The sequence below is a fragment of the Pseudopipra pipra genome, chromosome 13 (assembly GCF_036250125.1).
Source record: "Pseudopipra pipra isolate bDixPip1 chromosome 13, bDixPip1.hap1, whole genome shotgun sequence".
NCBI lineage: Eukaryota > Metazoa > Chordata > Aves > Passeriformes > Pipridae > Pseudopipra > Pseudopipra pipra.
This window is the reverse complement of record NC_087561.1, coordinates 10,725,493-10,745,900: the sequence shown is the minus strand read 5'-3', so window position 1 is coordinate 10,745,900 and position 20,408 is coordinate 10,725,493. Positions and strand designations below refer to the sequence as shown.

The 20,408-nt window shown below is 47.0% G+C and overlaps 1 protein-coding gene across 10 annotated transcripts in view; it reads left to right on the top strand.

The window, feature by feature from the left end:
• The window catches only part of MBNL3 (muscleblind like splicing regulator 3), a 94,192-nt gene that overhangs the window by 28,352 nt on the left and 45,432 nt on the right, over positions 1-20,408 (top strand). For 7 of the 10 annotated variants that reach the window (XR_010434019.1, XR_010434018.1, XM_064669999.1 and 4 more), the window contains exon 2: positions 6,556-7,556. The exons of the other annotated variants lie outside the window; for them this stretch is intronic. Coding sequence is in view for 5 of the 7 variants with exons in the window: in XM_064669999.1 (XP_064526069.1) it covers positions 7,383-7,556 (174 nt within the window). In the remaining 2 variants the exon portion in view is untranslated. The remainder of the gene's footprint in view (positions 1-6,555; positions 7,557-20,408) is intronic. 10 annotated transcript variants of the gene reach the window in all.

The following is a 20,408-nucleotide window of genomic DNA, read 5'->3' as shown; positions in this document are numbered from 1 at the left end:
ATGAAGGAAAACAGACTGTGAAGATTTCAGGTGGCTGAGGGAATAGCAGCACCATAATGCACAGTGAAGAATGGTAAATTTTAGAAACAAAGGGATTTTTTCAATTTTTCCTTAAACTCTGCATTAATTTTTCCTGTGATTGTTTGCTGCAGGGTGTAAATGTGGAGAATTGCATGTACACAAGGGAGGATAAAGTTTCCCGTACTTATACATTATTTTTGCTGCAGTGAAGGGCTTCCTTCCCTCCTACTGATTTATTTTACATCTTTTCATTTTTTTTTTTCCCTTGCTTCCTCAGCTGCCATCTCTGTGGGTAGGAGGGGTGCTGAGGTCATGCCAGGGCAGCTAAGAGCAGTGGGAAGCACCCAGAGGCGAGTGATGGATGATCCATTTTCCCGAGGACAGCAGCACTGCTGTCCCTGCAGAGCACCACAGCCATCTTCTGGGGTGCCATAAATCCAGGAGCTTTAGCAAGGCTGGTGAGCCTTGTAGGAGATGGGATTCAGTATGTGCAGCCTCCCTCACTGAGGAGCAGGAGGATTTTCCTTCTGCTGCTCTTTCCATAGAGGTCATGACCAGTAACCCCCCCTCTCCAAAGTCACTCTAAGCCAGCAGCATGAGCGAGTGTGGGGAAAGGACATGCATTAATGGCTCCTTCAGCACAGACGTGTGGGACCTGCACCCCTAAACATCCAGCCTGTGCACGCAGCCGCTTCTGTAGTAGATTTGTGTCCTTCCACTGAGGCTTTTCCATTGCAGCAGCATCGGGGGGTTGTTTTATTTGCGTGGGTTTATAATTTATTTCTGGGTTCTGCCATCCTGTTCTGAACAGACGGCACTCGGGGCTGAGTTGACTCTTTGGCACACAGTGTGATCCCTGGTGATTCACGGCCCCCAACATCTGCGATTAGACCTTGAACAGAAACTTTTCATGCATGGCCATGGTAGAGGAAATCTGCTCCTTTTCTGAGTAACTGGTAGAAGAACAAAAGGAGGTTTATTTTCTTCTAGCTGTAAAGGTCTACCTTAAATTAAGTAAACTGTTCCCCGAGGGAGAAAGTGTCCAGGTACAGAATGTTCACAAAGGAAATATTCAAAGTGTCTACCGCGTCCCTAAAGTGTTTGCTTTAAGGTATGAGGGCCAGAGCAAAAAATAGAAAATTATTTTCTAATTTGAAAGCAAAAATACCTCTTGCAGGTGACACAAAACAAATTGACCTTCTTCAAGCTTGATACTGCAGCCCATTAGAAGCCGTGGAGAAGCTGCCATTGCTGAGATGGCTCCTGTCCCAGTGCACAGCCCATGTGAGCGTGGGGGGCGGGAGCTGGCCCACGTCTGAGGCAGCCCCGCTGTGTGCAAACTGTCGATGTTGCAATAGCAGAGAAATTGAGTCTATAGGAATCTGAGCACTGCTGGGTTTTATGTGATGTAGGGTAAGAGCCTGGTAATTGGGACTTCAGGAATGGAGGATCCATTCCTTGACCTTATGGTTGTTACTTTTGTGGTTTCTTTTGCTGTTGTGAACCAGCACTTTTGAACCAGTCCCAAGTAAAGTAGAGCTGCTTTGTGATATAATCATGACAACATCTAACTCGCCATGGGCTTTTCTGAGGCCCAAAGTGAAGGTCTGTAATGTCAGCCAACTCAACTAATGTCATTGTGTTCCTGGCTTGCTGGGTCCTAAATGAAGATTACTTTTTTAACATTTTTTTCCCCCTCCTCACTGACTCCAAAAGCTGCCCACAAGTGTAGAATGTCTCATGCATTGCTGCCAATAAATGCAGCAGTAGAGCGCTCCCAGTAAAATCTTGCCCTTGACTATACCTTTTTGGTTTGTTTGATAAGCTAGAGTGTAGTTTCATGTGTTCTTTACTACTGATGTGAAAGTAGAGGAGAAAGGAAGGACTGGGAAAGATGCTCAGACTTGATTTTCCATAGGAACGTGAAAATGCTATTGGATGGGTGGTGGTATTCTCCTACAGAATTTTGTTTCTCTTTCAGAAGAAAACATGGATTATTTTCATTGCTCCCATTTCTCTTTGCCATGCAGTGTTTCCAGGAACACTGTGTTTATTTGGAAAAGTGTTCGATAGTGGAAACATCTCACTGCTGTTTGGGTGAGGAGTTTCCCATTCTGGTTTATCAAGGACAGGGTGGTGGGCACACCAAGCTCTTCCATACCCATTAAAATGCAATAAAAAGTCAAGGTTACAGAATCATCTCAAAGGTGGAAGGACTGATGAGTGTGTCATTTGTGCTGCCAGCTGAATTTAGTGCTTTGAGGAAAGTCCAGAAACAAAAAATCTTTGGCTCTGACAATATCTAGACACTAAGTGAACATTAATAGGTGTGGGATGTAAGTTGTAGTGGAATTGGTGAAAGATTTGAGGTCTTAATTTTGCAAGCACAGTTTCTCTGCTGCTGTGCCTCCAGGGTGTCCATCAATCCAGGCTGGCTGGGTCTGAGCTTTCATTGATTGTAACTTACAAGACTGGATAAAGCACACTGCAGCCTGGCAGTGTAGGGCTGAGCTCAGTCTCAGAGCAGTCTGTTCATCTCTCACGTGCTGGTGGTTTGAGTTGAAAAGGAGCATGGACAGCATCACATATGATAAAGAAAGGGCACAGCTGGAGCTTGACTTTGGGAAAACTCCAGTATCTCTGCACTATCCCTATTCCACTTCAGGAGAAGGGAATAGCTGCTGTTCTCACTCACTGGACTGTCAGTTAGGGCAACAGCACTTGTGCTTCTCAACTGAGCAGTCATGACCCAGAAATCTTTGAGAAACAGTAAATAAGGAACCCACCTTGGCACTTCTACTGAGTCATTTTTTCTTCTTAAAAAAAAAAAGAAAAAAAAAATCTCTTTTAAATAGCATCATTTACACTTGGGAGCTGCTCAAATCCACCCTGTCACATAAATTACCATTTCTGAACTTGGCTGTCAGGAAGTGTCCTTACAAGTTGACATCCACAGGGGCTGTCAGTGGAAGGGGATCAGTTTCGTGGCAAGCAGGAGGAATTCAAGCGTCAAGTGAATACGCTCGTCCTCATGTTACCTCAAGCGGTGAGGGCATCTCAGTCCCACCAGAGGCGAGCCCTGGCGTGACCTTTGCTCCTCAGACTGCCCTTGTTCCCCTGCACTTCGGTAGCTGTAAGGCTGGGTCTGACATCTGGAGCAAGCCCCGTCCTCCTGCAGCTCAGGCAATTAGAGCCTGGCCCAGCAAGTAGCCTTGGAGCAGGGGCTTCAGGGATATTATAGTTTCTTTAGAGGGATAAAGGCCACGGGCTTTTCTCTCTACTCCACTGCTTTCTCCAGCTTTGATGCCGCTGCCGTTGAAATGAGATTGGCCCATCTGGTAGTGGAGGAGCTGAGCTCTGCCAGACGGATCTGGCTTGCTGGGAAGGGTTCAAAAGGCAGCACCTACCCTTTGTTGTATTTCCTGCACAGTAACGAAGCCCCTGATTTCTGGAACTACTTTTTAATCCTTGTATGTTGGTTTTGGCATGGATGCCTTTTTTTTTTTATGTGTGTATGTTCCTCCCATTTGAACTATATGGGAGAACAAAGTGAATAAAATGCCAGTCACCCCCACATACATATTACCTGCCCCCTTCCCTGCCCAAAAAAGGGTAATACAAGGGAATTGTAAGGATGCATTATGGTGAAAGCAGTTGTTTGCTGCCAGGAGTTGAAACCTGGAGAGCTGGAGCTCTGTATTGTCAGCAGTGGGTTCCTGTCTGAGGTGTGCTGTCCTTCGGTGCCGTGCGTGGGAGCCTCGCTGCAGCAGTGTGATGTCAGCCCTGCATACACAGGTTTTCAGCTTTCCCCGTGGCCACATGGAGAGGGATTTGCAGCAATCCAAACATTGACAGAACTGTATTTGTTGACTTGCAGAAAAGCCTAACTCGTGCTCCTCTGGGCTGTGATCACGTAAGCTGAAACACAATGACTGCTGCCTGTGCTTGCCGGCCTCCCAGCCCTGATAAACGCGTGAAGCAGATTCATTTATTTAGGCCCTGATTCAGCAAAGCACTTAAGTATGCTTCAGGTTTTCTTTCCAGAAAGACTGTTGGCATGCCTACAGTTAAGCATGTGCTTGACTGCTCTCCTGAGTGCAGAGCAAACAAGTGATGGGGCAGTGTGTGCTGCTGTTGTGCTCTGCTGGGTGGCATGCAGGCTGCGGAATTGAGGCCCACGGTATGAAAAATGTGTTCATTAATTTGATTCCCTCTGGTACAGGAGCCCTAGTCCCAGGATTTGAGATAGGAGTCTGCCCTTCTGCAGGGAGGCGGGTTGTTTCCATAGTACAGGAAATTCCTTGTGTCTCAGTCTTGCACATGGAACAGACAAGTGTGGGGTGCAGGGTGTGGGGCAGGGACAGTTTCCATCAGCAGGAGGACATTGGCAAGTATTTCTTCAGTTTTCTGTTTGTTTCTCCCACCAAGAGTTGTAAAAGAAAAATATCAACCATGTTACATGTGTCTGAATGCCTTGATATTGGTAGTTTGTGTTTTGTAGGATTTATTTGATTTACCTTTCATTAACATGAGTCCCTTCGTTTTGAGGACTGAGCAGCTTAGTGCAGGTATTTACCTGTGGGCACATGTGTGCTCCTGAGCTGCATGGCTGTGAGCAAGATCAACGTTTGGTTTGTTGCATTCTTTGGGATTTCTTGAGGTAGAAGGTCTGGGAAGTGGCAGATGTTATTACACTGTTTGTACATCTTGGTGTAACTGTGTGTAAGGTCAGACCTGTCATATTCCATCCCCAGCATTAATAGACCCTCACTTCCCTGGGAATCTGAAGATGTGGAATAGGCACTTAATCCACAAGATGGTTGTATTTCAGTCTGCTCCGAACAGCTTCTGAGAGAGCATTCTTTGTAATCCCCACCCATATCTGACCTGTTCTAGCTCGTTTCTAAGAGCTGCACCCAGCCAGTCCCTAGCTCCCTGCAGAACGTTTCTGCACATCTTTTCCTGCTTGCTGAGCTCATTTGAACAGGGAGCCCACACATCAGCGAATGGAATTCCTATATAAATTTGCCCCACTTGCAAAATTGGAATTGATATAGAGCATCTCTTCAGTATGAAACCAAAAAGATACAAGCATGGCTAGTTGTGCTTTTTTCCCCCCTCTTTGAAGTTTAAAACACACTTAGCAAATGTGACGTTTGTAGTCCCTGTTCCCCACCTGATGTTCAAAAATCCAAAGGTCCTTCCAGAAGCATGGGTCAGACCAAGCTCTGTGCTGATGCTGCAAGCTGGATTGGAAGGATGTGGGTAGTTCTTGTAATGAGCTTAATTAAGCCTAGAAAATACTTGCAGTATAGGTTTAATGAGCATTGTTTTTTCTAAATTGAAATAATTCGATCTGTGAATCAAACAGCTTCTGTGCCCCACCCCCTGCTGCTGATGACAGCCTCTTCCCACACTTCTTCCTTGGTAGCATTGTTTCCATTGTTTCCAGCTCCAGTAGGTTTCAGTTACTGATCAGTGTAATTGCAATAACACACCAATAATAAAAGAGGAATTTAAGCTTCCTTTTCTTGTAGTTGAAGGCTCTTCTCCTGCAAAAGCTTGAAGTCTTAATAGCAGTCACACGAGCAACATCCCGCGCCTGTCAAATGTTTGCAAAACTGGCCGGCCGTATTTTAGGAAGATAAAGGGCTGGATTTTGGGAACTTGGAAACAGCCCAATCCAATCAGGCAGCAGTGGCACAACTAATATTAGAATGGGAGACTCTAGGGACAGCTTAACATTTTAGTGGATGCCAAGGAAGCCTTGAACAGGAATGCATTAAAAGTTGTTTGTTGTATAACACGAGTTGCTGGAGTCAGAGTAATTCGAGTTGCCTTTGGTCTGGTGGAAAACTACAGCTGTGAGCAATGAGTTAATTTTTTCCGTGTGTGGCTTAAGTTTCCCTGTCGGGTTTGCTCATAGTTTTGTAGGCTCTGAATCCATAGAGGAGCGACTCCGAACCAGTCGTTTGCCTTCATGTGCCATCGCAGGAGCACCTCTGTGCTGGGGATGCGTTCAGTGGAACCCCTCGGAGTGCGGGAGGGGTGTAGGGCTGAGCTGGACCTTCGTATACAAGAAAGCTGCTCTTCCTGCCCGAACGGTTCCTGTAGAAGGGGGGTGGGCTAGTTAATGTTAAAAATTAAAAAAATAAAAATACTAAGGAAAAAAAATATTCCTCCCTAGTTTGGGAGGGCTTGGGGGTTGCAGCCCACGGCGCTGGCCCTGCGGGGGAGGCAAAAAGCTGGGCTGGGTGTCCCTGTCCCCGTCCCGGTCCTGTCCCTGTCCGGTCTCGGGGGGTCCCGGGGCTGCGGCGGGCACTGACCGCGGCCGCTATGAAACGGTCTCTTTGATTGGTCGGCTGCCCGCGCATGCCGCTGTAACGGCAAGCGCCATTGGACGGCGGCGCCTGCCATGCGCCGCCGGGCGCGGGCAGTGCCCCCGTGCCCGCAATGGCCGCCGGCGCCGCCCCGCGCCCGCCCAGCGGGGCCGCCGCCGGCTCCTGGCTGATTCTATTTCTCTTTTTCCTGCAGGTTGCTGAAAAGTGCCTTTCCTGAAGCCACCGCTGCTTGGATTTCTGTCTAGGGCTGCCTCTCTCTGCCCCTCGCCCCCCCTCTCTGTTTAATTCGGCGTTGCTTGCAGTCCGTGCCCTGACGGCGGCTCCTCCAGCCTTGCCCTTTTTTTTTTTTTTCTCCCCATTTACACGCAGTTTGCTCAGCCATTTTATTTTTTTCCCTTCCCCTGACTATGTAGCAAATATTTAAAAGAAAAGAAGGAAAGAGAGGAAAAAAAAATCAGACATCCTTTTGCCTGTTTTCATGCTCGCGAACCGTAATTTTTAGAAGCAAGAAATAGAAGGAAAAAAAAAAACCCGAAGTTTTCTCCCTAAGGACCGAGACCATTCCACAAACTGAAGTGCTGCCAGCAGCATATGCTTTTTGCAAGAATAATTGAAACCATTAACTGGAGAGCACAGAATTCTTTTGAAAGTCTGCCAGTTATTTGCAAGTAACTTTGGCAGTGGCACAAAATATAACACTTGTATTTTAACTTCTACAATTGCACTTTTAGGAGCTGGCCTCTAATTTGATTTTCAGTTGTTCTGATAAGATTTCTATTTTATGATTGGCTTTATGTTTAATTCTTGTTTAAAGAAACACAATTTGACTTAAATGAAAACCTAAGTGCTGATGAATAGGAGTTCTACCAAAGCAACAAGTTAGTTATTTCTTCACGTTTAACTTGAATTCACTTTTTTACCCTTTTTTTAAAAAAAAAAAGAAGAAACAAAAAAGATCAGCAGCGAATATTACCCTGAGGAAGGGTGCGATTGCTTGCATTTTAATTTTTGTTTTTTAATATGGCTGTAAACGTTTCCCTGGTCCGTGATACAAAATGGCTGACGTTAGAAGTGTGTCGAGAGTTTCAGAGAGGTACTTGTTCTCGGTCTGATGCAGAGTGCAAGTTCGCCCATCCGTCACGGAGTTGCCATGTGGAAAATGGTCGAGTTATTGCCTGCTTTGACTCCCTAAAGGTGAGGACTGTCTAACGCGTGCATTACCTAAGCTTACTTGCTTTTCCTTCTCTTCCAAGTGGCTCAGTATGCTGGGATGTGGGATGTGCAGAACAACTGTTTATTGCTTTGTTTCTGCAGGGAGGATGCTGCGGTGCGGGATGCAGCTCCCGAAATCTAGGCTGAGTCTGACATCGGGTGCGACTGCCTGGATTGCCAGGCATTGCAAGGAGAGACAGGATTCTATCCAGGGCATTTTCCGATGGTAGCTCAGGTCTGATATAGCTGTCCCCGAAGTGGAGAATGCAAGGTTGTGGGCAACAAATGAAACTAAATAAGAAGAGAACTGAAACCCAGTGCTTGAGTGGCCGGAGCACATCAGCCATGCATTCGGTGCAGGGATCTGAAATGTGCTTTTAATGAGCAGGAATGAAAGCAGCGTTTTAAGATAATGAATCAGCTTTACATGTCTTTCCTGGAGACAGAGTTGCAGATGCACTCTTAACGCTATCCGGTAGATGAGGAACAGCCAAAATATTTGGAGAACAACATTCCCAGAAATGGGCGTCGGGAAAATGCTTTCTGCGAGGGACATGCAAACGCGATGGCTCTGCCAAGCCTGTTGGAGCTGTGGCTGCGCCTTGTGGCTGGTGCTCATCCTTGCAATGTCTGTTGGGGAGGCAGTAAATAGTCTTGATTGCTTGTCACTGCCGGAGCTCCAGGGGTGACTTCTGAACGTTACCAAAGACCTGGACTGTTAGTTGGGGTGTGGGATGGGGGGCTCACAGGAGGGGCATCTCTTTCCAGGCTCACTTCTCAGTGTTTCTTGGAAAAAGAATACCCACTTTTTTTTCTTTTTTCCCCAGAAGTATGACTCCTCAAATGTGGTTTTAGGAGGATAGTAAAAACTCTGAGACCATATGGATAACTGATAGTGTTTGAGAACTCTTGACATTGTGTTTAATGTTTTGATCAGAGTAATTAACCTGTTTAAATTTCTAGAAAGAGTCTGGTAAATTTTACAAGCTTGAAAGTTTTCCCTTGAACTTCAACTGTTGCTTGAAAAGATTTGGGTTTATTTTTATGAGCATAATGAGTAACAGAGCTGGTGGAATTATGTATGCACAGGTTCTGACTGGGGCTGGATCTGGTCTGACACTGGTTTACACATTTTATTCCTTAGTGGCTTCTTCATATTTTCACTTGTTTTTTTCCAAGAAGCTCAAGTTTTCTGTTTGCATTCGGTTTTCTCTTTTTAATCTGATTATATGCAATGACTCTTAGTTATACAGTGACTTTCAAATGTTCATTTACATTGCTGGTTTGCTGATAGCAAGAGACAAACATTTTTTTATTGAAGGGGAAAAAAAAGTCTTGTTCTTTATGCCCTTGAAACTTTTGAATTGTAGCCGGTGGCAGTGCAGATACTTTTAATGAAGAGATTATTATGATCACATTTTATAGCGTTTATTTGTGAACAGAAAGGAGGGCTGTCATGCTGTGTAGGGTGGTTTTGTGCCACTAGCAGAACTTGCCTGCAGTGTCTCAGGGAGGTGTCCCCTGTGCAGGCACCCAGCTTGGCTGGGCTCTGAGCTGTGCTGTATTCTGCTGTCACCCGGTGTGTGACGCTTCCCCACGTGTGCTGTTGGCAGTGCAATGTCTGCAGCTCACCCAGGCTCTCTGTGCCAGCCCCTCTCTGCACAGCTGGGGCTGGGAGATGTGCAGGACAAGTCCGTGGGCAGCTGGGCTTCAAATCTCACCCACTGGTATGGGCAAACACTTTCCCCACTTCAGCAATGGGGAATGGGATGGGGAACACCACATTAAGAAAGAAAAGAAAAAAAAAAAGTAAGTCAGAGTGTGATCTTCTACAGCTCAGAGCATTTCCCATGTAATTGGCTGTTAATGTTCTTGTTGCAGTTTCCTCTTGACACAGTAGCAGATGCTAGTTAAGTGGCCTGAATTTTTTAGAGAACAGATTTTTTGGGTTTAGGAAAGCCTCCTGGAGGGCCAACAACTCTGTCTTTGAGAAGTACAGTAGGAGGAGTCTGACTGTGCAGAGCACTTGGCCAAGGGTTAATAATGGGGCTGTTTCTGCACCCCACTTCTCAGACAAGAAGTGGGTCTTGGAGCACTTCCTGCCTCCAGACCCATGGATCCAGTAGCTCTCCCTGGACAGAGCCCTGTTTCCACTGTGCCACAGAGAGCCGTGGTGTGTGTGTGTTTGGGTACACCACGCGTTTCCCAGTGGAGAGAACCACCCTGGTGACTAAACTCCCAAACAATGGTTGTTCTGTTCTTGGGCCAGAGCTGGGCTTGCAAAGCCCTGTTTGCAGTGGCGTTGAGGGGCTCATGGCAATACCAGTGGCCTCTCTTACCTTTGGCAAGAGAGATGTTACATTCTCAGACCTGCTAAGAAGCTTTTCATGCCCATCCTGTGGACGTCTTTGTGCCCAACAGCTGTTGAACACTGACCCTCCCTCCCGTGGAGGCCTCAATAGCTGCTTAGTGCTCTCTTGTCTTTTCACGCCCTGCATTAGCAGAACATCTGTGTTGCTTTATTGGAGACAGGATATAGGATGCTTGCAGCTAATAAGTTTTCCCGTTGTCTTGCAGTCGCCCAGGGCTTTGTTCAGAGGTTGCTTATCTGCATCCATTGTGTACTGCTGTTGCTTGTTTTTTTTTCTCACAAACCTCTTAAGCCTGAACAATGCCTTCATACAGGAACTCCTGATAACCCAGTGTACAATGGTTTCACCTCACCGGCCAGGTCACGAGCAGCATATATACACTTTCTACATCTCTCTTTTCCCTTTTTTCTTCAGTCTCCTGTAGCAGTTCTGTGCTTGTTGCAGCAACAAGAGTGGTAATCTTCCAGAAGCAGCCAGGCTGCCTCAGTGTGGGTTGTTTCACGTGTGGCTCTTGCTACCTGTAATCTTGTGAAGAACACACAGGACTCCTGAAGGTAGTGGGGTCCTCAGTGATGCTCAGGTGGGGATCACCAGGAAATGCTCTGCAGGAGGGTTGTATTGTATGCAATGTTTTAGTGGTGAAATATGGGGCCTTAGTTAGGCTGAAAGTGCAGGACTGGGTCTTGCTGTCCTGAGCTGTGCGTCTTGGAAGGGGGATTTTACACATTTGTAGGCAGCAGAAGGAACCTTTCTCGAGCATATTGATATAAAACTTAAAAATAGTTCCTTGCAAGAAGCTGCAATTTGAACTGGATGCCAAGAGAGCTCTCAGTCTCTACTCGTGCATCCCTCCTGGTTATTCTGGAAGCAGTGCACTCTGAATTAATTTGTGTGAATGGAAGGACAGGCTGCACTGCTTGGTGGAGGGCAGTCCAGAGGCACGAGAGCCAGCTGTGCTGGGCCACCCCACTTCCAGAGGTGACCACGAGGGCATCTGGGCAGCGGCCAAGGCTCTGGGGTACCTCCTAGACAGGTCCTGTGGCACCTCAGAGATGTTCTGAGCAAAGGAGAGGAATAGAATGTTGTCCCTGTAAGCTCAGATGGCCTTTGGGTTCATTCGTTGCTTCTTTTCCAGGCTCATTGTGCACTGTCCCATGCAGAGCTGGTGCTTTTTGTAAGGGTCAGGACACGGGTTGCCGGCTCGTGGCAATTCCTACAAAGGTTTGTTGTGGCACTGCAGTGAGCTGTCTGCGAGCGCTCATCAAGTCATTAACCTTCGTATTCAGGCTGGATCAGGAGGGCGGGGTAAGATCTTAATTCCCGGCCAGTAAGCCATTGGTTGTGTTTTCAGTTTCTGAACGTGTCAGGCAGGAAAAAAGCAGCATCTTTGGGCACTAATGGAGAAAAAAGCTGAGAGATGGGGCATTAGGAGGTAGTGATATAGTATATAAAAATATGTAACTAATGCACATTGGGTGTTCACAGAGGCTTTGAATTATACTGCTCACTGCACTTATGGACTTATGGTTTAAAAAAAATTTACAAACCCAGCTTTTGAGAGGTGTGGGTTGGGGGTTTTTTTGTGTTTGTTTGGGGTTTTTTTAATTTTTTTTTTAAATTTTCTTTATCAACACAGTAATTTCCATATGCACACTGAAGTTTTGAAGAGCATTTTGGGACAGAAAATAGATGAAAAATTTCAGGAATATGAATTTTGACTTTGGGAGGTCTAAAGTGAAAAACATTGTTAAGCTATTGCGTGTTTCACAGCACTTCTCTATAAAAAAGGTGAGTTTTCTGTGAACAGGCATAAAATCAAGTTAAAAGTAGAATTGTCTGTTTTCTAAAAGAAGTGTTATTTTCTGGTAATAGTATTCAAAGTCCCACGGCAATCTAAAAAGTTCACAGTGCTTGGGCAATAAATGTACCATATGATCTTGAAACTGCTGTACCTGAGGCTGTTGCTTACAGTTTTCATGCTAATTTGTACCTGGCTTATGCTGACTTGACTAGAATTACTTCTGACTGTTACTGGTTGGAAATCAAATCTACTTTTTTAAAATTTAAATAAACTGCAAACTAGGAAACAACTAAAAACACCCACTAAACTTAGCATATGGTTACACTTTTAGAGACGAAGAAGAAAGCAAACAAAGCCATAAAGATATTTTTGGAGACACTCTGACTGCATGTCTCAGCTCAGTGTAATAGAGAGGCAAATATTCCACGTGAGCAGTGTTGAGCCAGGTCACCTGTGTGACAAACCTTCACTTTTCCTTTGGCCATTAAGCCACTTACCTGAGTGGCAACAGTAGATTTACAGCAGCTTTCTGTCCTCTGGATGCTTGTGTGTCATTTGGCATGTTATAAGTGCTTTTTATAAGTACTGAATCAAAACATCTGAAAGTGCGGAAAAATGTATTTAAACTCCGTTTTATTTATAAAGACTAAATACTGTATTTCTCTGTTAATTTCTGTATTTTTCTTTGTATTTCTCTCTGAATTAGAGTGGCACTTCAAGGAGAATAGGAAAGCTTGTGGAGGAAAAAAGTAATTTAGGCCTGATCCCTTCTTGTCTATAAGTTACAACAAGTTCCATGTTTTCACAGCTTAATTTATTTGGCACACATGCTGTGTATACTCTCTGTAGTGTCTTCAGAAGTTTTTTGGCACATCTGTGGGATGGAGAGTACTGATGGAGAAGGTCACCTGGCACTGCCTGTGGCTGAGCACCTCCCAGGCCTGCCCCTGTGTCTGGACTGCAGATGCTCTCTGTGGGGTCAAGGCTGGTTACTTGAAGATGATGCGTCACCTCTCTAGGCATGTTCAGGTTTCCAGGGAAAGAAAGGATACACCTTGTTGCTTTAATCTGCCTGGACGATCTTCCTGTAAGACAGAGGTCTGTGCAGAGCATGTTTGATTTGTTTGGTGTTATCCAGTGGTTCCTCTGATGTCCCACTAGTCTCACTTCATTCATCTGTGACTTTTTGACAGCTGAACCATGACAGATGAGCACTGGTGGGTTTTGCTATCATGGTTTAGAAGATTGCTGCCCTGAGCTGTCCCTTTGCTTCTCTGTTGCAGGTTGCTGCCTCTGCAGCAGGGTTAGCAGGAGGACAAAGTGCCTTAGGCACTGAATACAAAGTCCTGCATCTGGAATTCCCTTGGTCCTGGCTCTCCAGGGAGCTGCTGGGCAATGAACACATGTAACTGGAAACAGGCTGGTGTTACCTGGTGACTCTGCTGCAGGGACAGCAATAGATAGGGAGGTGCAGGAAGGTCTTATTCATTGCCAGCCATTTGCAAAGATGTGAGGCAGAGCCCTTGACAGGAATTCCTTGTCTGTGCTTTAGAGCAAGCGGGTGATCTTTGAGGTGTGCTGTGGAGGGAGAAGAGGCTGGCCCTGTCCCTATTTCTGCTGGGTCTTTCTGTAGCTGAGCAGCCTTATCTTGGCCTTTACATTTCTGAGGATATGTGCTTTGTGAAACTTGGTGTTTGTGGTAACATGGCAAGAAAGGTGAGATGTCTGTAGGCTTCCTGGTGCATAGGCTAGTTCTGGTGCTATCCTGGAGAGATGCTCCCTTCTCAGCTACGTGCTGAAAGAATGGAGGAAGTCCTGGGAATACTGTGTAGCTCTGGAAACCACGAGAAGTGGGATCCATCCCAGCACAGAGAGCTTCTTGGGGCCCCTGGAGATAGGAGGTGGAGAGGCCACACTGTCAGTGCTGATGTGGATGTTGAGAGTCTTGCAGTGAGTTGTCTGAAATAAACTGCCTGCCAAGCTATCAGTGTGACACTTTTAGTAGTAGCTAAATACTTGAAGTTATTATTTTCTTAGTTGATCAGGCTTTGATAACTTCATTCTGAAAGTGTTGGTCCCTTATGTGACATATTGGCCTCCTTGATAGACCTTAGACTCGCACTCCTGTGGAAGGTGGATATTTGGTGACTGGGTATTTGCTGTGCAGTGGATGGAGAGCACTGTCTGTGCCCCAGACCTCCTGACCACACAGATCTCCTGAGAGCTTGCCTGCACAGGAGCAGATGCCTTTACTGTTGTCTGCCTGTGTGTGAGTGCCAGTCTCGTGTGTGGTGTCCCTGGGTCAGGTTCAAGAGGCTGGCAGAGGTGTGGGCACAGGCTGGCACATTGGGAGGCACTCCCAGTCCAAGGGGCAAGCACAGGACCACTGTGCTTGTCTGAGTTCCTGTAGCTGATTAATTTATTACATCTTTTCCTTGGGCCTCTGACTTGTGTGCATTTCCCCTTGAACATGTTGGAAAGCAGAACTGTGCCCACAAATTGTTCCCGAGACCACACTTTGGAGGCCAGCCTCTCTGGGGAGATGGGCCAAGCAAATTCAGCAGTGGGGTTTTGCTGCCAGCCTTGCTTTGCCTTTCCTCACCAGCCAGCCCTGGCAATGCAGGGCCTCTGCTCCTGCCTGCAGCTCCTGTTGCCTCGATCTTTGCCGTGTGGCGTGAGCAAACCACCATCCTCAAAGGGTAAAGCCAGCAGCATTTACATTATTATCAGCCAAGAGTAACCTTGGGTTTCTGGTTGGGAAGATGGTGGTAAAGTGCTGACTGCTGCTCACACTTGCCTAAAAAAGCAGGAGAGAAATTCTTTTGGGATGTGACTCTAAACCCTTCTGAGCTTCTGCGAGCTCTTAAGCAGATACATTTTGAAACCTTTTATGGGCATATTGCAATGTTCCGTCCGTGGCATGCCATCTCCTGCTCCCGAGGCTTGCTTTCCTATTTTAAGGGCAAAGCCCTCCGGACTGAGGTTCCAGTTCTGCAAAATACTTAAGCCCAATTTTAAGTGCTGTAGAGTTCCTGTGGGCAGCAAAGAACTCCTTGTGCTGGAGTGAGTTACTGCATCAGGTTTTGAGGGAGAGAGAAGTGGTCTTCTCAGCCAGTCTCCAGAGGGGTAGAACTGCCCATGGTTGTTTCCTCTGCCCCCTTTGGCTTTCCAGTTTGGAAGAGTTTCTTTCCTGCTGGGACCTGCAAGCACTAGCTCTGTGCCTGTAACCCAGTGCAAATGCAGTGGGGTGCTCTGTGAGCTGCAGGGGTTTCTCTGCACTGGGAGGAGGGAGATGGGGTGGTAAGCCCAGCCAGCAAGTTGTGTCTGCTCTTGCGTTTATCCTTGCCTGGCTGTGAGTCAGAAGTTGGCCAAGGGAGCATGGAGGCTGTGTGTGTGTGTGTGTGTGTGTGTACAGTGAGCTCTGGCACCTCAGTTGGTGCCATGTTGCAAGCCGTGGCACTGCCAGATTCTCCTGGGGAGGAAGTTCAAGCATTACATCTTCCAGCCCTGATGTGTAGCAGTAGCTAATACTGGGATTGAAATAGAAGCCCCAAACCTACAAGTCTCTATCCCCGGAGAGAGTCTGGGGCAAAGAGGATCCTTGTAATCATGGAGCGACACTTGGCTGTGTTGTCCTGTCTTGTGGCAGTGTCAGTGAAGCTACTTAGGGACTTCTAGTGCTCCTGATTGCATTAGGCCAGTTAGGGAGCTGGGGGGAAGGTGGTGAAAGATGCCTTCGGGGGGAGTGACTCTGAACAAGCTGTATGGAGTTGGTGGATTTCTTCAGCAGCGTAGCATCAGTTTGATGTAATCCCTTTGCTGACAATAGCTTTCTGCCACTTGGTTCACCCATCTGAAGGAGGGTGCAGTAACATGCATTGATGTAATTGAGCTGTTTGGAAGCTTTAAAACAAATATAAACAAGATGTACCAGGCCTTCTGGAGAGCCCATCCTCTGACATCTCCTACTGAGCATTTCAATAAGTGGTTAGATTTCCAAGTGAGGAGCTGAGCTCTTTGAAAATCTGCCCCTATAAATATTGTTATGCTGGTATTAAATGCTTTGAGGACCTTGAGTGTTGTAGGCACAATTTTACTTCTGGCTTATTAATATTGTTTTACTGCTGTTCATAAAACAGCAGAGACCCAAGTGCTGACCCTCTTCCTTGCCCCATGTAGCTTCTCATGTCATGTCTGATGACAGCATTTTGATTAGAGGAAAGGCCAAGGATTTGGAAAAACAGCTTTCAGAGCCTTGTGATGATGCAAACTGCCTCAAAGTGTTGTAATGTCAGTCTCTGTGCCTAATTGCACTTTTTGACCTCAGAGGAGCAGTACTAACAAAATCTCTTTGAAGGCTGAGTGTAACTGAGCTGCTGTAGTAACAAGACTCTGGGTGTTTTAGACAGGTGTCCTAAATGAGTAAGCATTTCAAACCCTGGCTCCTTCTAAATGAAAAGCTATCAAACATGTTTAGTTCCGCAAGCTTAGCTGTCTGTTAGGAAAGGCCCCTCTCCTGAAATGGCAGCGAAAATATTCAGCTTAACCATAGCTAAAGTGTTAAGATAGTAAAATCTTTCTGCTGTCCACACAGTAGATGTGGCACAAAAGTAAAACTGGTCTTTTGTGGACCTTGGGCTTTACCTCTGGCTCTCTGAACATCTCGTTTGGCCTTGTTGTGGGTTTCAGTGACATGCTTACTTGGTGTCCCCACAGTCAGAGGAGTTGCATGCTGTGATGCTGGAGTGATGGATTTTTAACCTCTTTGTTTTTATCTCCTCTGTTTGAAGCCAGCACCTGGGAATGGCTCTGTGCTGTTCTCTGCATGCTTCAACTCTGAGCTGGAGGTGCTTTTCTGCAACATTTAGCTTAAAGCTGTGGGGAAGAGGCACGTTCCTGAGAGGGTACAATTGGCTTGCTGGGACGTGAGCATACTCAAACCAAGCAATTCCCTAAGTTTGTAGTGAAATGTTACGGCAGATGGCCTGCTTACAATGCGGGATATTATTAGAACTATGATCAGTGCTAATAAGGTCACTGGCGGTGGGGGAGGAGGTCAGTGTCTGACCTTGTTTGGAAGGTGGCAGCCTGTGCTCTGGGGAAGTTTTCCTCTTGGACCAGTGGAATGTGGATGTTTAAAACAAGCTACTTTGTGTATTAATCTGGTTGCACAGTAGAGGGAAGACCCACCACACTAGCCCAGCATGCCTGCTGGCGCAGTGCTGCTGGCCCCCACCCCTTGCTGAGGCGGCTGCACAAAGCACTGTTAGAAAGTGGAGCCAAATTCTGCTTTAATTAACAGTCCTGGGAATGGGAACCAGGAGCAGTTTAGCTAATCCTGCAGAATGGGTATGGTATCACAACACACTGCCCAGGTGACTGGTTAGTGGTGTGCTCAGTTTTATCTTGCCTCTGACCATACTCGCCATTAACGCCGCACTTAGTTTTAGCTGATCTCTCCTATACTGGTGTCAAAAAAAGACCCAAAACAACCATTATGGACAGGAGTGTTTGCATCCAGCTGAGTTGCATTAGTGATGTCCACATCTTTGCCCAGCAGTACCCACGCCAGGTTCTGATGGGGATTCAAGCCATTAGCCCAAAATGTGCTGCTTTATTTGTCGCATAACTTCTGCTCTGAGTGATTAGCTGTGGGTGCTTAGTGAGAGACAGCTCTCAGCCAGAGAGGCAGTTAGGAAAGCGTGGAGTATCACTGGGCAGTGGAGGAGATGGCCAGGGCAGCATCGACAGAGCGGAGTTGCAGCCAGCCTGCCTGGAGAGCACAGCCATCATGAGGGTGCTTCCCTAAGTCCTTGTTATCCGCAGGGGCACGGCTGGTGCTGGGAACAGTCACACGGAGATTAGGTCCTTAAAGAGCCCTGCCACAACCGAGCAAAGTTTGAACACAAAACCTCAGCGTGTAATCCCAGCTGCTTTGGCCGATCCCACTGACCAGCATTTCTTCCTCTTGCCATCCTCTCCTGAAGGATCAGGGCACGAGTAAAGCTTGCGGCCATTAAGTGCCGCTTGATCCCACATGGTCGGTTCGTGCAGTGTTGTGCTGCGTGCGGTGCTTGGGCTCTGCTCCCAGAGTCCCTTCCACGTGATGCTGCAGATAGCAAGCCCTGGATGAGTTTGCCAGGAGGAAGCTAGAGCCTTGCAGGGTTGGACATTTAAGTCCATGCAGTAGCACTTGAGTGGTCAGGGCGGTGTGGAGTTGGAAGCCGGACATAAAGATGAGCCTTCAAGGAGGGCTTGGAAGGTCATCCAGGTATGGCAGAGGTGATGGTGTTAGAGGTCAGCTCTAGGAAGGAAAATGCTTTCCTCCCTGTGAGGAAATCTTGTTTCATAAAACAGAGGATTTCCAAGACAGGGAGTTTTCTTTGGAGGGGATGTCACTCTTTCCCAAACGTTGTAAGGGAAGGTGTTAAAGATGCTCCTGCTGCTTTATGCAGAATCCTTCCCAAATCTCACTCCCATGGTGCAAGACTTGCAATCTTATTCTAATGCCCTGTTTCTCCTTTCTGCTCTGTTTCCTCCTCCCCTCCGGGCCTATTTGTCCCCAAGCCTTCCTGCAGCTCCTCTGTCCTCCCTGTATCTGTTGTGGTGTCTGCAGGGACTGAACAAGAAAGCCTGAGAAGTCTCTTGCTCTCCTGTTGCTTCAGCAATTCTTTTTATTTCTTGGTGCATCTGGTGCACTTGCAGATGAAGAGATAATCATCACGGTTACCTCCCTGCAGACTTGGGCTCCCTGCTGTGTCAGTCCTGTTGCCTATAAAACCTCCGTGATGTGCTGCAGGGTGGGAGTTGGAGCAAGGCAGGCGGGCAGGCTGAGTCACTCAGGCGCTCGGAGTAGGAGAGCCATTAGGGTTGGTAAAAGCAAGACAGGGATGTCTGAAACCTTCACCAAACTGCAACCTCGAGGGAAGGAGATGGGGGTGACAAGAGAGAAGCAGAGCAGCTCACCAAGGCACTTTCCCATAGGACCGGGGATCTCGGGGATGGGGCAAGGACCCCGGCCACCCATCGTTGCCAGCTCTGTCAGCATCCGCTGGCTGGCAGTCACACCAGGGCATGGATTACCCCGCAGCATCAGCACAGCCTCCCTGCCGGCTCCGCATCAGGCTTCTGTCACTGGAGCCCACTCAAACTGCTCCTGCGCCATCTTCGGGAGAGTTGAGGGGGGGGAAAAAGTCCCTTGGGGGCTGAGAGACAAATGGACAAGGATCACTTTCGCTAGCAGTGCAGAGGTGGGACGGGCAGGATGCCTGCCTGGCAGGAGCTCAGGAGGCATCAAGGGCATCACAGCTGCTGCTCTGCAGCTGCAGCAGCCCAGCACAGCAGCTGGAATGCAGTCTGGGTGTTGCTGAGGCTTCCCCTGACCGCCTGGGGTTTTTCCACCAAGTCTAGTGTATTTAGACTGAAAACTCTTCAGGCTGGGACTGTCTCATTCTGTGTTTGGGTAGTAATTGGAGCAGGACCCTGAGCTGTAGCATTGATGAGTATTTGTATTCCCACAGCCAAAAATCCCCTGCTGCGGCCTTGTGCGATAAAGCACAGATTGAATTAAGAGGATTTTCATTGTTGTTTTGTGTTTCTCTGCGTGGGTTTTTGAAGAGTCCATGGTAATGTAAAATCTTTAGAAGTCTTTGCTCTCAGTACAACTCACATTAGGTAGGACAGAAACACTACTGAAGATTTTTTGGGTTTTTTTCTGTTTTGATTATGCTAATTCTTGGGGGATGATTTTAAGCAGCCTTTCAGCGCTGAGCCCAACCAGAAGAAAAGTGTTAGCACTTTTCTTGATTTTCCTTCTTGGCTTGTATCAGAGGCACTTACAGAAAAGTTTGTGCAGGGATTTCCGCCAGGGCCCTATCAGAAGTCCATCTATCTTGGTTTAAGCCAGTGAGAGCATTTTTCCAGTGAGCGTTCGATTACGTAGGCACCGGTCCTGCTGCATTCCAGACTTGCTAATGACACTGGAGCTTCTTTGCAGCTACTCCTCTCACGTGGGGGAGAGACTGCAGATGTCCTCAGGAAAGGTCATTCTTCCTTGCAGAAAAAAATCCCTCCAATCCCTCCTAGCCCCATCTATATGGGCCGGTCCCACCTAAAAGCAAATGAACATTTGCATTGCAGCTGACTCATCCTGACTGTGCCCGATGAGGGCAGTGAAAGGTGTTTTTCTTGTTGCCCTTTAGGAAGGGATTGTGCTGCATCTGAAGGTATCTCTTGTCAGTAGCAGCAGCAAAATACATGAGGTCAGTTGTCTGCTGCCTAAGGAAGTCATGTTGTTTAAGATTGCCTTCTAATAGAAAACAGCCTTCAAAAGGTAATCCTTGCGTTCCTCCTCATCTACAAAAGGTTGAGCATCCCAGGCAGTCTGTACTGCTCTGGTGAACAGGACAAGGATAAGCAGCTCAGAGCAGGAGTTTGGAAAGCAGAGCAGCAATACAGGGAGGACAGAAAAACCCCACAGTAATTTGATAAGTTTGCTTTTGTGCTGCAATTCTGAATGAGCAAGCACGTCCACTTGGATGTGCTTTAGTTGCTTCTGCCTCCCCCAGCTTTTCTCTTGTGCTCTCAAACCTAAAAAACCGAATCTGGTGGTTATTAAAAACACAAACTCCAAAACACTAAGCAAATGAAAGGAAAGCCCTG